This window comes from Erinaceus europaeus, chromosome 11 (assembly GCF_950295315.1).
Source record: "Erinaceus europaeus chromosome 11, mEriEur2.1, whole genome shotgun sequence".
NCBI lineage: Eukaryota > Metazoa > Chordata > Mammalia > Eulipotyphla > Erinaceidae > Erinaceus > Erinaceus europaeus.
Genome location: NC_080172.1, coordinates 112,681,375 through 112,694,142, shown reverse-complemented (window position 1 = coordinate 112,694,142; position 12,768 = coordinate 112,681,375). Strand labels below are relative to the sequence as shown.

At 40.2% G+C, this 12,768-nt stretch overlaps 1 protein-coding gene across 4 annotated transcripts in view; it reads right to left on the bottom strand.

Moving 5' to 3' along the window:
• Positions 1-12,438, bottom strand: part of PRDM2 (PR/SET domain 2) — a 125,850-nt gene extending 113,412 nt beyond the window's left edge. For 3 of the 4 annotated variants that reach the window (XM_007534219.3, XM_060202312.1, XM_016193003.2), the window contains exon 1: positions 12,344-12,436. In XM_007534219.3, coding sequence (XP_007534281.3) covers positions 12,344-12,352 — 9 coding nt within the window. In that variant the 5' untranslated portion in view covers positions 12,353-12,436. Of the gene's footprint in view, positions 1-12,343 lie in introns of all 4 variants that reach the window. The other variant, XM_060202314.1, reaches the window with a different exon arrangement.
• Between the last annotated feature and the right edge of the window lie 330 nt (positions 12,439-12,768).

Below are 12,768 nucleotides of genomic sequence, written 5' to 3'. Positions count from 1 at the left end.
TTTGGCAGTTTTTGGTCTAATATCCAAGTCATTGGTCCTCTGTCAAAGATGGATGTCTACAGGTGTGGGTAAGGACTGCTTCCTCCTCAAACAAGGCACATTGTTTCCTCCTCAAACAAGGATCATTTTTTGTTGCTATTGTTGCTGTTATATTTCGTATACAGAAATCATGGCAGAGGAAGGAGAGACACCAAGAGCACGGGGGTGAGAAACGATGGGAAAGGGTTCGATGAAGGGAGAGTGGTCATCAAGGTCTAATGCTGGTGAGAGTCAAATTCTGTTCCATCTAATCCCTTCTACAGTCCGTACTGTCACCATCGTCCCGTCCTTCACAATGAAATAGTATCGCAAACTGCACTCACCCCACGTGCTAACACCACACTATCCAGGAAAGTAGCAGCCAGGAAGAAAGAGTCCTGTCCCATTATGGCATTTTGTTTCTTTGGTTTTTCACTTTCTAGGCTGATTCATTTAAGGTGGGAAACTGACAGGAAGCTCCACAGAGACCGATGAAATAAAGAGAATAGTAAACAGATAAGGTAGAGACACTATAGGCTTTACACTGTATAGAGTAGTGGAGAAAAGGGAAAGTACTGTAAGGGGGAGGGGGAGCAAAAGGAATCTCAGAGCAGGTGACAGAGACTTGAACTTGAAAGAGGAAGGGCAGTCAAATGTCAAGAACTAACTTCCCAGGAAAACATCTCAAAGAGATAAAGAAGATCTGGCATGTTCAAGAGCAAAAAGAGGCAACTGTTCCAGCTGAGAACAAACTATGGACAAGCAAAGGTGGCCACTGGCAGAGTCTGCAGAGCCCTGGAGACAGAGTGCAGACAGGGTTACACTGGGAGGGTGACAGGGACCCACAGAATTTGAGGGGACTGAGGAAATGAAGTGAGAAGATCTTCTTGGTTTCCAGTGTATTCTCTAAAACCCTCTGACTCATCATCATAGAAAGCATCTGGTTCCAACCACTTTTATAGAACTTCTTAGACAAAAAATCCTAGCATTCCTCTACTGGTTTTAAAGACATTCAAGACCCAATGAAAGGCAAGAAACTTGAGACTTTTTTTGTTTGTTTTTTATTTTTTTTTTGCCTCCAGTCACTGGGACTCGGTGCCAGCACTACGAGTCTACCACTTCTTTATTTTTCCTATTTATTTTTTTATTTATTATTTTTATTAGATAGCACAGAGAGAAACTGAGAGAGTATGAGGAGACAGAAAGAGGGAGAGAAAGATAAGACACCTCTTTACTGCTCATGAAGTGCTACAGGTGGGGAGCTGGGATTAGAACCCAGGTCCATGCGCATATCCTTTCTCATTGTACTATGTGTGCTTATCCAGGTACACCACCACCCAAGCGGCCCGAACTTAGGTTCTTGAGTGCTTTCAACATATGTCTGATGTGGAGTGGTAACAGGATGGGAGTAAGACCACAAAGGAGTTTTCTACCACTTCCCAGTGACTTCCTGGCAAAGTGAGTTGCAGCTGCTCAAACCATATTCACCCAACACAGCAAAGCGCACAGCTGAAGACCAGGAAGAGGTAGCTTGCTTGTCTCCCCACAGCATTATTATTATTTTTTAATTCTATTAGAAAAAAAAATCACAGACTAACCCTCATCTTGCTCTTAAAAGTTCCTCCCTGAGGGGTCAGGCAGTGGCATGAGCACACACATTGAGCATGTACAAGGACCCAGGTTCAACGCCCCCCCCCCCCCCGTCCTCACCTGCAGAAGGAAAGCATCACCATTAGCGAGTAAGTGCTACAGGTGTCTCTCTTTCTCTTCCCCTCTTTATCCACCCCAGCCCCCCCTCCCCACCCCATTTCTCTCTGTCCTATTAAATAAATCAAGAAAACAAAAGTTCCTCCCCAGGTCTCTTCTCCCTCATCAGATCTGATCCTGGTACTACTCTGGATATTCTATAGTGACGGCTCTCAGCAGAGAACAGCCCGGGCTACTGGTCTTTCTGGCCCTCAATTCTTGTGCCCAGTCAGTGTCCTCTGCATCCAGCTCAGAGTCCAGCTCATCCATGAAGACATTACTAACAGCCCATGGCCAGTGCTGTCTACTGTTCTGATTCCCTATACGGGTCAGTCTTATGCTGTATACATCAAGTACTTAAGTCACATAGGAATGGTCTAATTAAGCAATCGGTTAGGAGGCTTCTCTAACAGCCTAAACAAGGGATATTTGAGTCTGAACTCCAAAAGTAACAGTGATAAGAAAGCATCTTGTAAACCAGAACCAAGACTTATGTCTGGGTTTAAAATGGCAATGATGCTGATGATGATAGCATTCGCACTGGGTTTCCTATTAGGCAGGTACCAGTGGAGCTAACAGTCATTAGCTCCTTCTCTGCCAAAGCAGTGATATCAGAATAGCAAAATGGCATCCCGCTCACCACTCCTGTTATATTTACATTAAAAATTGCTATTCAGATCACTTTTGAAATTTTTCAGTAATAATCTAATATTTTCCTTCAGAATGACAATATCCCAGATTTTATAAAAAAAAAAAACAAAAAACAATCATTTCCTTATGAGAATGCAAGACTCAAAATGAGACTTCAATGGCACCATTATCAAACATGTCAATTTCCTAAACTATACACTTACAGAGGTTAAAAGCCACAACAAAGAGGAATCCCCTTACTCGGCAGTCTTTATTTTAAATTGCTTGAGAAGGTCAGGAAGGTATCTAAGAGCACATACATTTCATGTAGTGCCTGGGTTTGATCCCTGGCACTACATCCAAGAACCCAGGACAGGAACAAGTGTCACTCTAGGCAACAGTGGTTTGGTGTCTCCCCGTGCCCCCTCCCCCATTTAAAAACATGCAATAGAAAACTTGGGAGGCAGTCCAGTTGTGGGCCATATGCACCAAGTCCTGCATTTGCTCTGAGTGCTACATTAAGATAACAACATGTGGGCAGGGGTAGATGGCATAGTGGTTATGCAAAGAGACTCTCATGCCTGAGGCTCTGAAGTCCCAGGTTCAATCCCCTGCAACACCATAAACCAGAGCTGAGCAGGGCTCTGGTGTTTCTCTCTGTGTCTTTCTCTCTCTGCATCTCTCTCAAAAATTAAACAAATAAAATACTTAAAAAAATAAAGACTATCATTTGAAAAAAGATAATAACATACAACAATAGCAACCTTTTACACACTGATGCTTTACGGCTAGGAAAAAAAAAAAAGAGCGAAAATACTTAAAATGATGGATCAAAAGCCATCTTGACGGCTCTGGAATTTTACCAAATCTTTAGAAATACGATTAAGAACAGATTTATCCAGGTTAAATAGCATTCCATAAAATATTGTCTATAAAATGAATAGATTCTTCATAACGTGAATAAAAATCAGAAACAGTACAATGACTAAAAGGAAACAAACACAAGAGTCCATAGTACATGATACCATTTACAACAAGTTCTGGAATGGAAAAAAAAAAAAGCCAATCCATAGAGAGCTCATCAGTGGGCTGGGGAGAGAGCATGATGGTGATGCAAGAGACTTTTCATGCCTGAGGGTCTGAGGTCCCGGGTTCAATCCTTAGCATCACCTCAAGCCAGAGCTGAGCAGTGTTCTCTCTCCCTCTCCCTGTGTATGCGTGTGCGTGTGTGTGTGTGTGTGTGTGTGTGTGTGTGTGTGTAGGTGTGTGTGTGGGGGGGGGAGACTCACTAAAATAATTTTTTTTTAACTAAGGTTTCCACACCTACAGTCATCTACTTTTTTGACCAGGGAGTCCAAACTATTAAATGAACAAAGGAGAGTGAGTCTCTTCTGTAAATGGTACTGGGGACATATCCTAAGGAACAAAACACACCCATCCAAAAACATCTGTGTATAACTATGTTCACAGCACACACAATTTGTAACAGTTAAAACCTTGTGCACAAGAACCCAGGTTCGAGTTCCCTGTCCCCACCTGCAGGGGAAAAGCTTTGCGAGTGCTGAAGCAGGGCTGCAGGTGTCTCTTTCTCTCTCCTTCTCTACCACTCCCTTCCTTCTCAATTTCTGGCTGTCTCTACCCAATAAATAAAGGAGGATAACAAAAAACTAAAAAGAGATTAAATATTGCTTAATATTAAGAGCACACCAGAGCATATTCATATCAAGTATATATTAACAGCTATTATTGTTACCCACAAAAGACATGGAGTAGTAAAAAAAGGATCAGAATACTGGAAACTTCTCTGACCAACTCCCTTTTACTTAAGACTTGCAGATGATATATGTGACTATTATGGGGCATATCTGAAAGGCTTCAGATTACTGACACAGCATTAAGCTGAATTCTGACAAGGAATGAGTATTACTGCAAAGTAAGAGTGAAGGACACACATATTTGGGAAAACAGTAGTCAAATTGACCTGAAACTCATAAAAATGTTCCTCGTTTCAAGGGATGTTAGGAAGAGAACTCTGGGGGCCTATTATATAATGAAGTTGTATGCTGTCAGTGATCATACTGTAAAGCATTAACCCCCTCAATTAAAAAAAAGTCTTCTCCTTTCAAAAAGTTGACAAGTCCAATGAGCTATCCAGCTGAAGCAACTGGCATGAATGTGGTGTTAGTCTCAACAGTGAGTAAACACAGCATCCCATTCCAGCACCCCTACAGTCCAGTCTCCACAGCAGAGTAAGAGTGCTGTTTGTTTGTTTATTTATTTATTTATTTATTTTCCCTTTTGTTGCCCTAGTTGTTTTATTATTATAGTTATTATTGTTGTTGTTGATTGTTGGGAACATGTGTGAGCCTGATAGAGCTTAGGGAGAACCACCCCCATCTTTGGATGGAGGTCTGAGAAGATAACCTCTTGGTAAGTCTCTCTCAACCGAGGTGAGCATAAGGGGGAAACTCAGACTTGGTTCCTTCCTTCTTGACTCTCAGGCCCACAGATACCCCAGTACTTCCCTCCATTAACCGCAGGCCACATGGCCGCAGATTCACTCATTCAAAGTCACCTTCTGATCACAGAAGAACACACCTTATCACACACTTCATCACACACCTCAGACCCCAGACAAGAGAAATTCCAAACTATATGGCCTTTTGATATTCATCTTCTCTCTGTCTCACCCTACTGGTTTAACCCCTATGCTTCTCTCAAATACCTTTGGATAATTAAGTTGCTTGTGTTATGGAGAATAACTGTCTTGTATCTCATCAATTCCTGTCATACCAACCCCCTACCTTAGGGGCATGCTGACTGTTAAGAAACCTGTAATTTCTGTCATATTTCAACAATAATTAACTTCATTGCTTTTCTATTTAACTCATGTCCACTTTGCTAATAAACGGACTCTAGGATTCTGGGACTCAAGGACTCAGATTCTAGATTCACGCTAAGAGTTCCCTGGTGTCTTTTACTTCGTGTCACCCCTGTCGTGAGAGAGAAAGAACCAGCCCGTTACCTTTCCCCAGGAGGCCACCCGGCCGGAGAAGGAGAGAGACACCCCGAAAGTTGATGATGTCATCATTGTTGGATAGGACAGAAAGAAATGGAGAGAGGAGGGGAAGACAGAGAGGAGGAGAGAAAGACAGACACCTGCAGACCTGCTTCACCACCTGTGAAGCGACTCCCCTGCAGGTGGGGAGCTGGGGGCTCAAACCGGGATCCTTATGTGGGTCTCTGTGCTTCGCGCCACGTGCACTTAACCTGTTGCGCTACCACCAGACTCCCAAGAGTGCTACTTTTTAGAAACAGAATCTGATTATATTACTATCTAGTGGTTGCCTATCACACTCAGAATAAAATAGACCTCTTCCCAGGGCCCTTAAGGCTCTAGAAGTCTGATCTTTGTCTTTCACATCAATTTCATTTTCTCTCAGAATCCCCAAGACCAAGCTCCAGTGCCTGGTTAGCATTCTGAACCAGCAAGTTCATTCCTACCTCAGGGTCTTTGAACTTTCTGTTCACTCAGCCTAATTCTCTTTCCACAAATCATCACATATCCAGTTCTTGGTTATTACGTGTGTCTTTTTTCACACTTCTACCTATCACTCTTTCCAACATTATCTTGGCTCACTGTTCATTACTTGAATTTGCTCTTCTGGTCTTCTTGCTTTTTTAAACTGCCTCTCTGAAAATGCAAGTTACAGAGCCCTTGCTGAATCTGGCTTACTACAGAACCCACAGGAGACTGGCACGCAGTCTCAACAGGATAAATGAAGGTTCAGAGAGCACTTAAGATAATTGAACTGTGGCTTGCCATAGTTCACAGGGTTGTATTTGTAGCATCAAGTAATTAAAAATATTCTTTTATGAATTTTAATATGTCAAATTTGAAGAACAAGTTTGGGAAGCTAAATTGCTTTCCCACTAGTTACTAGCAGCATCACAGAGATTCAGTTAGGATGAAAAGATGCTGCAATCATAAAACATAAATAATACTAGCAGAGAGTTCCAAATACTAGTAGTAATTTTTTGAGTTTTGCAGAAAGTTATTTGTTTAATATTTTATATATTGGATAGAGACAGAGAAATCAGAGGGGAGAGGGAGATAGAGAAGAAGAGAGAGAGAGACAGACACCTGTAGCCCTGCTTCATCACCCAAGAAGCTCCCCTCCATAGGTAGGGAGCAAAGCTTCCATTAGGGGCATGGTTGCAGTGCAAGGACCTGGGTTCAAGCCTGTGGTCCCCACCTATGGGAGAAAAGCTTCACAAGCATTGAAGCAGTGCTGCCAGTCTCTGCCTCTGCCTCTCCCCTTTCCTCTCTCCTCCATCTCCCCCTTCCCTCTCAATTTCTCTCTATCCCTATCCTGTAAATAATAAATTTAAATTTAAAAGGACTCTCTTAAAAACCTAAGTGTGACTCAAAAGATTAGTAATCCAAGCAATTATGCTAAACCATGGAAGCTTAAGTTTACATAGTACTATGTCAATTACATCTCAATGCAGTCAGAAAAAAAAAAAAATCCTTAGGGCTGGACCCAAATGTCAGTTCTCTTTTCCCAACCACCTGACAGGGATGTACTGCTCTGTCTCCCCTACCTACGTTTTAAATTACATGTGACTACCTCTGGAAAAAAACATCTCTAATAAGTGACGTGTGGTGAAATAAAGGCTCCCTCATCCTAGAAGTAACTACAATAGTAGTTTCGCGACTAGATATGCAGTAAAAACAAGAAGCAAGTGCTTGCTACATTAGAGCCCTGTCATTTTAGAATTGTGCCATGGTTACCAACATATAAACTCACTTATTCTGATATAGCAGTGTTGATTAAGAAGCTGGTTTTGGGAATCTGACAGAATTCTTTCACTTGTTGTTTGAATCAGAGCTCTGTCATTTATTGTTTGCATGATTCCAGGCAAGCCATAGACACTTTCCTGGGATTTGATCTACAAAGTTAAAAGTATTTACACTTCACAGAGTGGTTATGAAGTCTGAATGAGGCAATGTACTTGGCTGTTGCTTTTTCCACAGTAAAACATCTCATGGCCTTTACCACCTACAATACATGTCCAAAAAGGATGACAGGGGACCTAGTGGGAGTTGTATTGTTATATGGAAAGCTGAGAAATGTTATGTATGTAGAAACTACTGTATTTACTGTCGAATGTAAAACATTAATCCCCCAATAAAGAAATTAAAAAAAAAAAAGATTAGACAGTGAGATAGATGGAGGTGGCTGAGGCCACATGCTTCATTCTAAGCATGAAGCAATGCAGAGTAGATCAAATACTTTGCATGTCTGAGCTCCTAGATCCCTTCTATGCACACAGAATGCCATGGTAGTGCTGAGGTTGACCCATCCACCTCTTTCTCATAAAATAAATAGCCAATTTAGTAAATCTTTTTTTTTTTTTAAATGTGGAGTAATGGACTGAGTATGGGATGCTAATGGAACCGGTAGATTCCTATGATACCTATGATTTGAAAATGGAAATCAAGGGGAGGAGATAGTGACTACACCCCTCATCTGTCAACCAAGCCTTGCATCATTAGCAAGGAAAAAAAGTTCACATGTGGGCGTGGGTAGATAGCACAATGGTTCTGCAAACAACTCTCATGCCTGAGGCTCCAAAGGCCCAGGTTCAAAACCCCCCACCACCAAAAGCCAGAGCTGAGCAGTGCTCTGGTATATAAAAAAAAAAAAGTTCACATGCAAAGCTAAGTAGGCTCTAAATAGGGAAGAGAAGAGATGGTACAAAAGAGGGAATTTATAATCTTATAATCCTGCAGACCATTATTAAATCACTAGTCAAAATAAAAGATTTTTTTAAAATAAATTATAAAAAAGGGGGTTGGGGGGGATGGAGAAGTACTGAGTGAGAACAGTTCAGAAAAGAAAGGACAAAAACTTAGAGATGGGAGGTCCTTGTGAAGCCCAAGGCTGGGGTTAGAACAAGGAGAGCTTAGCAAGTGACAGCACCAGGAACAAATCAGAACAAACACTGTTCAAGCTGAGCAGTTCAGAAAGATACTTCCCACAGAATGGGAGAAGACCTTTACATGCCATACATACAAGAGCCTAATAACCAAAATAAATAAAGAGCTTGCCAAACTCAACAACAAGAAAACAAATATCCCCATGCAAAAATAGGGAGAGGACATGGACAGAATATTCACCACAGAAGAGATCCAAAAGGCCAAGAAACACATGAAAAAAAATGCTCCACGTCTTTGATTGTCAGAGAAATGCTAATAAAGACAACAATGAGATATCACTTCACTCCTGTGAGAATGTCATACATCAGAAAAGGTAACAGCAGCAAATGCTGGAGAGGGTGTGGGGTCAAAGGAACCCTCCTACATTGCTGGTGGGAATGTCAATGGGTCCAACCTCTGTGGAGAACAGTCTGGAGAACTCACAGAAGGCTAGAAATGGACCTAACCTATGATCCTGCAATTCCTCTCCTGGGGATATATCCTAAGGAACCCAACACATCCATCCAAAAAGATCTGTGCACGCATATGTTCTTATCAGCACAATTTGTAATAGCCAAAACCTGGAAGCAACCCAGGTGACCAACAACAAATGAGTGGCTGAGCAAGTTGTGATCTATACACACAATGGAATACTACTCAGCTATAAAAAATGGTGACTATACCGTTTCGATCTTGGATGGACCTTGAAAAATTCATGTTATGTGAAATAAGTCAGAAACAGAAGGATGAATATGGGATGACCTCACTCTCAGGCAGGTTGAAAAACAAGATCAGAGGAATTGGCGTATTTCACCCAAGTAAAAGACTCTGGGGTTTGGGGTGGGGGTGGGGGAACACAGGTCCAAAAAGGATGATAAAGGACCTAGTGGAGGTTGTATTGTTATATGGAAAACTGGCAAATGTTATGCATGTAGAAACTATTGTATTTACTCTGGAATGTAAACATTAATTCCCCAATAAAGAAATTAAGAAAAAAAAAAAGAATAGGAAAGCTATCAGGGGAGGGGATGGGATATGGAGGTCTGGTGGTGGGAATTGTGCGAAGTTTTACCCTTCTTATCCTGTCAATGTTTCCTTTCTATAAATAAAAAAAATTAAAAAAAAAAAGAAAGCTACTTCAATAGCTGTTGTTAACTTCTAGAGGACTCACTAACAACATGGCATGTTGACTCCTAGCATCTGATCTCTCAGTCCCCAAAACTGCCAAACATGTGAAAGTGAGTAACTGTACTGTTACCTTAGAGACTAAACCCATAAGACGGCTCTGACAGCTCAAATTCAGCAGTGTTTATCAATCCCTAGGGAGAATAAACTAAGCCAAGAAGTCAATATACATATTTTAATTAAAATTGATCTGATTCAAGTTAAGACATCTTTAATACCTGGATTTTTGTGCAGTTTTGCCAACATTTACTATTCATTTTCACTGAATAAACATGAGATGAATATGGGAGGGGAAAATGCTAAACACAAGTCTTAATTTGGGGAAAAAAAAAAAACTATTAAATCTGTTATTGAAAAACACAGGCTTTATGCCATGATGTAACAATCAGGACTAAATAAAATACAACTAATACCCCTCAATCAACTAAAATATAAAAAAGCACTAAATTTTTGTTTTGTCTTAGATGCTAAAATTTTTAATCGTTAAAAAAAGAACACTTTTTATAATCCAAATGAAAGTTTCATATGATCAGACAATTTAAGTTATATAAAAATCAAAAATGTGCTATTAGAAACATAAGAGGACACTTTTCCACTGATATTTGGTATCAAGCATCAAAGGCAATCAATCCTCTTTAGATATGATATTAAAAGTTGTCAAAAGAAAAAATGAAACAGAAAAAAATGATTATTGCTATGACTCTTCTGAAAAGCTGATTTGATATATATGGGACATTACAGAAGAGTGTACAGTGTCTAGGTCTAGATACATTAGAAATCAAATACTGCTGGTCTTATATTACATAAGAGTTAAAGCATTCTTAAGTCTGTGGTAAAAGCTGAAGTCACTTGAAATAAATGATTGATGAACCCTGATGAACAAAAGCAATGCCAATATTTAGATTCCATGCTGGAAACATTCGAGAACATTCTCATCAAGAATCAAGATTCCTCTACTAATAGTTCATAGGCAAAAAAAACCTCAAGACACCTTTGAGTGACCGGGTTCACACTAAGAGTCAACCTTCAAACAGGAAAATAAATGAAATCTATGCAGATTACATGGGAATGACTGTGGAAATCTACCCGGTTTTGTTCCCTCCCCCCATTCACCGTTTCAAGAATAATTTGCCTTCAAAAGCATGTCAGTAAATCTGCAAGTTCAGAAATAATAGGGACCATGTGCGCCATGTGTTCACCAGATTATATTTTTTATGATGTAAGGTCCTCTAAAGTAAATGTATTATTGATAAAGAAAGTAAAGACAATAAATCAAAAGCACCCATTCCAAAAGGTTCACGTCTCCTCAGACAACATGGAGCAGAGTCTGATAAACTTGGCCACCTAATAAAACTGAACTTCTGATGTGCACTTAGAAGCACCCAGAAATGATAGAAAGGTGTTTAGAGTTTTATTAGTTGGAGAGGAGAACAGAAGGTTTCACGTCTGATAGTTTTAGGCTAAGCACTAAAAAAAAATCACTTAAGTCTGTAGTTTTAAAACCATATACAGATAAAAGATTTCAAGGGGATGCTTTGGGGGCCTGGCGGTGGAGCACCTGGTTAAGTGCAAAAGGTTCACGTCTCCTCAGACAACATGGAGCAGAGTCTGCACACATGACAGACAAGGACCCAGGTTCAAGGCCCTGTTCCCCACCTTTGGGGGGAAGGTTTCAGTGGTGAAGCAGGGCTGTAAATCTCTCTCTTTCTCTCCACCCCTCTCTCTCCCTATCTCTTTTTCCCTCTCAATTTTTCTCTGTTCTATCCAATAATAGATACATAAAAATATTTTTTAAAAAAAACCTATCAAGGGAATGCTTTTGACTGTTGATCACAATTTTTTAAATTGTTAGTGAAATTATAATAAGCCCAGAAAATAAGACTCCAACTTTAGAGTATATTAAGTACCTCATAACTGACTCTATTTATAAGAATTCCTTGAGGTTATAGAAATAGAGCAGAATTGCCTGATCTCCGGATTATATAACACCTTCATTAAAGGAGAAACACATCTTAAATTGCAATATCTGCTCCCCTGTTTTCATTCTATGAATAAGTTTATCAAGTAGGGAAAGTTCAAGGTTTACCACTTGATCAGCCTCAACCTCTAAAAATAAATTTCAATCCTATTTTATAATCCTAATCAATGTATAACTATAAAATGAAAAGTATTAAAAAGGAAAGCTTAGGGGAGTCGGGAGGTAGCGCAGTGGATTAAGCGCACGTGGCACAAAGCACAAGGACCGGCGTATGGATCCCGGTTCGAGCCCCCAGCTCCCCACCTGCAGGGGAGTCACTTCACAGGCGGTGAAGCAGGTCTGCAGGTGTCTATCTTTTTCTCCCTCTCTCTGTCTTCCCCTCCTCTCTCCATTTCTCTCTGTCCTATCCAACAACGACAACATCAACAATACCAATTAAGAAAAACAAGGGCAACAAAAGGGAAAATAAATAAAATATATATTTTTTTAAAAAGGAAAGCTTAATAAGCTTCAGAACAAAGAAGTAACATTAGAGAGTGATGGAGAAAAGGTGAAAAGCAAATTCAAACAAAGGCTTTTTACGAGTGACACCCAGGGTTCAAGAGAAATGTCAAACCATGTCAGATAATGCACACTCCATTCCACAATGCACACTATGAAAAAAGTAGACTAGCTAATGGTATTAAGAAAGAGGATGGGAAATCTGGGAGGAAGGAATGTATGTGCAACTATATTCTGAAAATAAAAGACTTGCTCTAATATCTAGGTGACGTATTCGTATAAATTCTTACTTTTAAACTCACCTGGTTCATTTTGAATTCCTGTTGTGTTCTGAAAAGATACACACAACAAAGAAACTTCTTTGATTACATGAGCCCTAAAAAGAAAAACAGACAGTTGTAATATGTACCTGCCTATAAATTCACAGTGACTTCAAACCGCATACAGAACTGTAGAGTTTGCTCCAAGGGCTACACTTCTAGAGCAGCTCCATGCCAGATCAGCTCCAACCTATGCTGAGAGCTTACTTTTCAGACTCACTATCCACAATGAAGTACGAATCTTTGCTGGGGCTTCACTGTACACTACAGCTGAAAGCAGATTCCTTAGAATGGCATCCATCTAATTTTGGCTTTGGAACTGTATCGTTCCTAAGAAAGAAATTAGCTTTGTTAATAGAAACACAAAGCACTGCTTAGTGATTTATTGTGTGATAATCTTCCTTTAC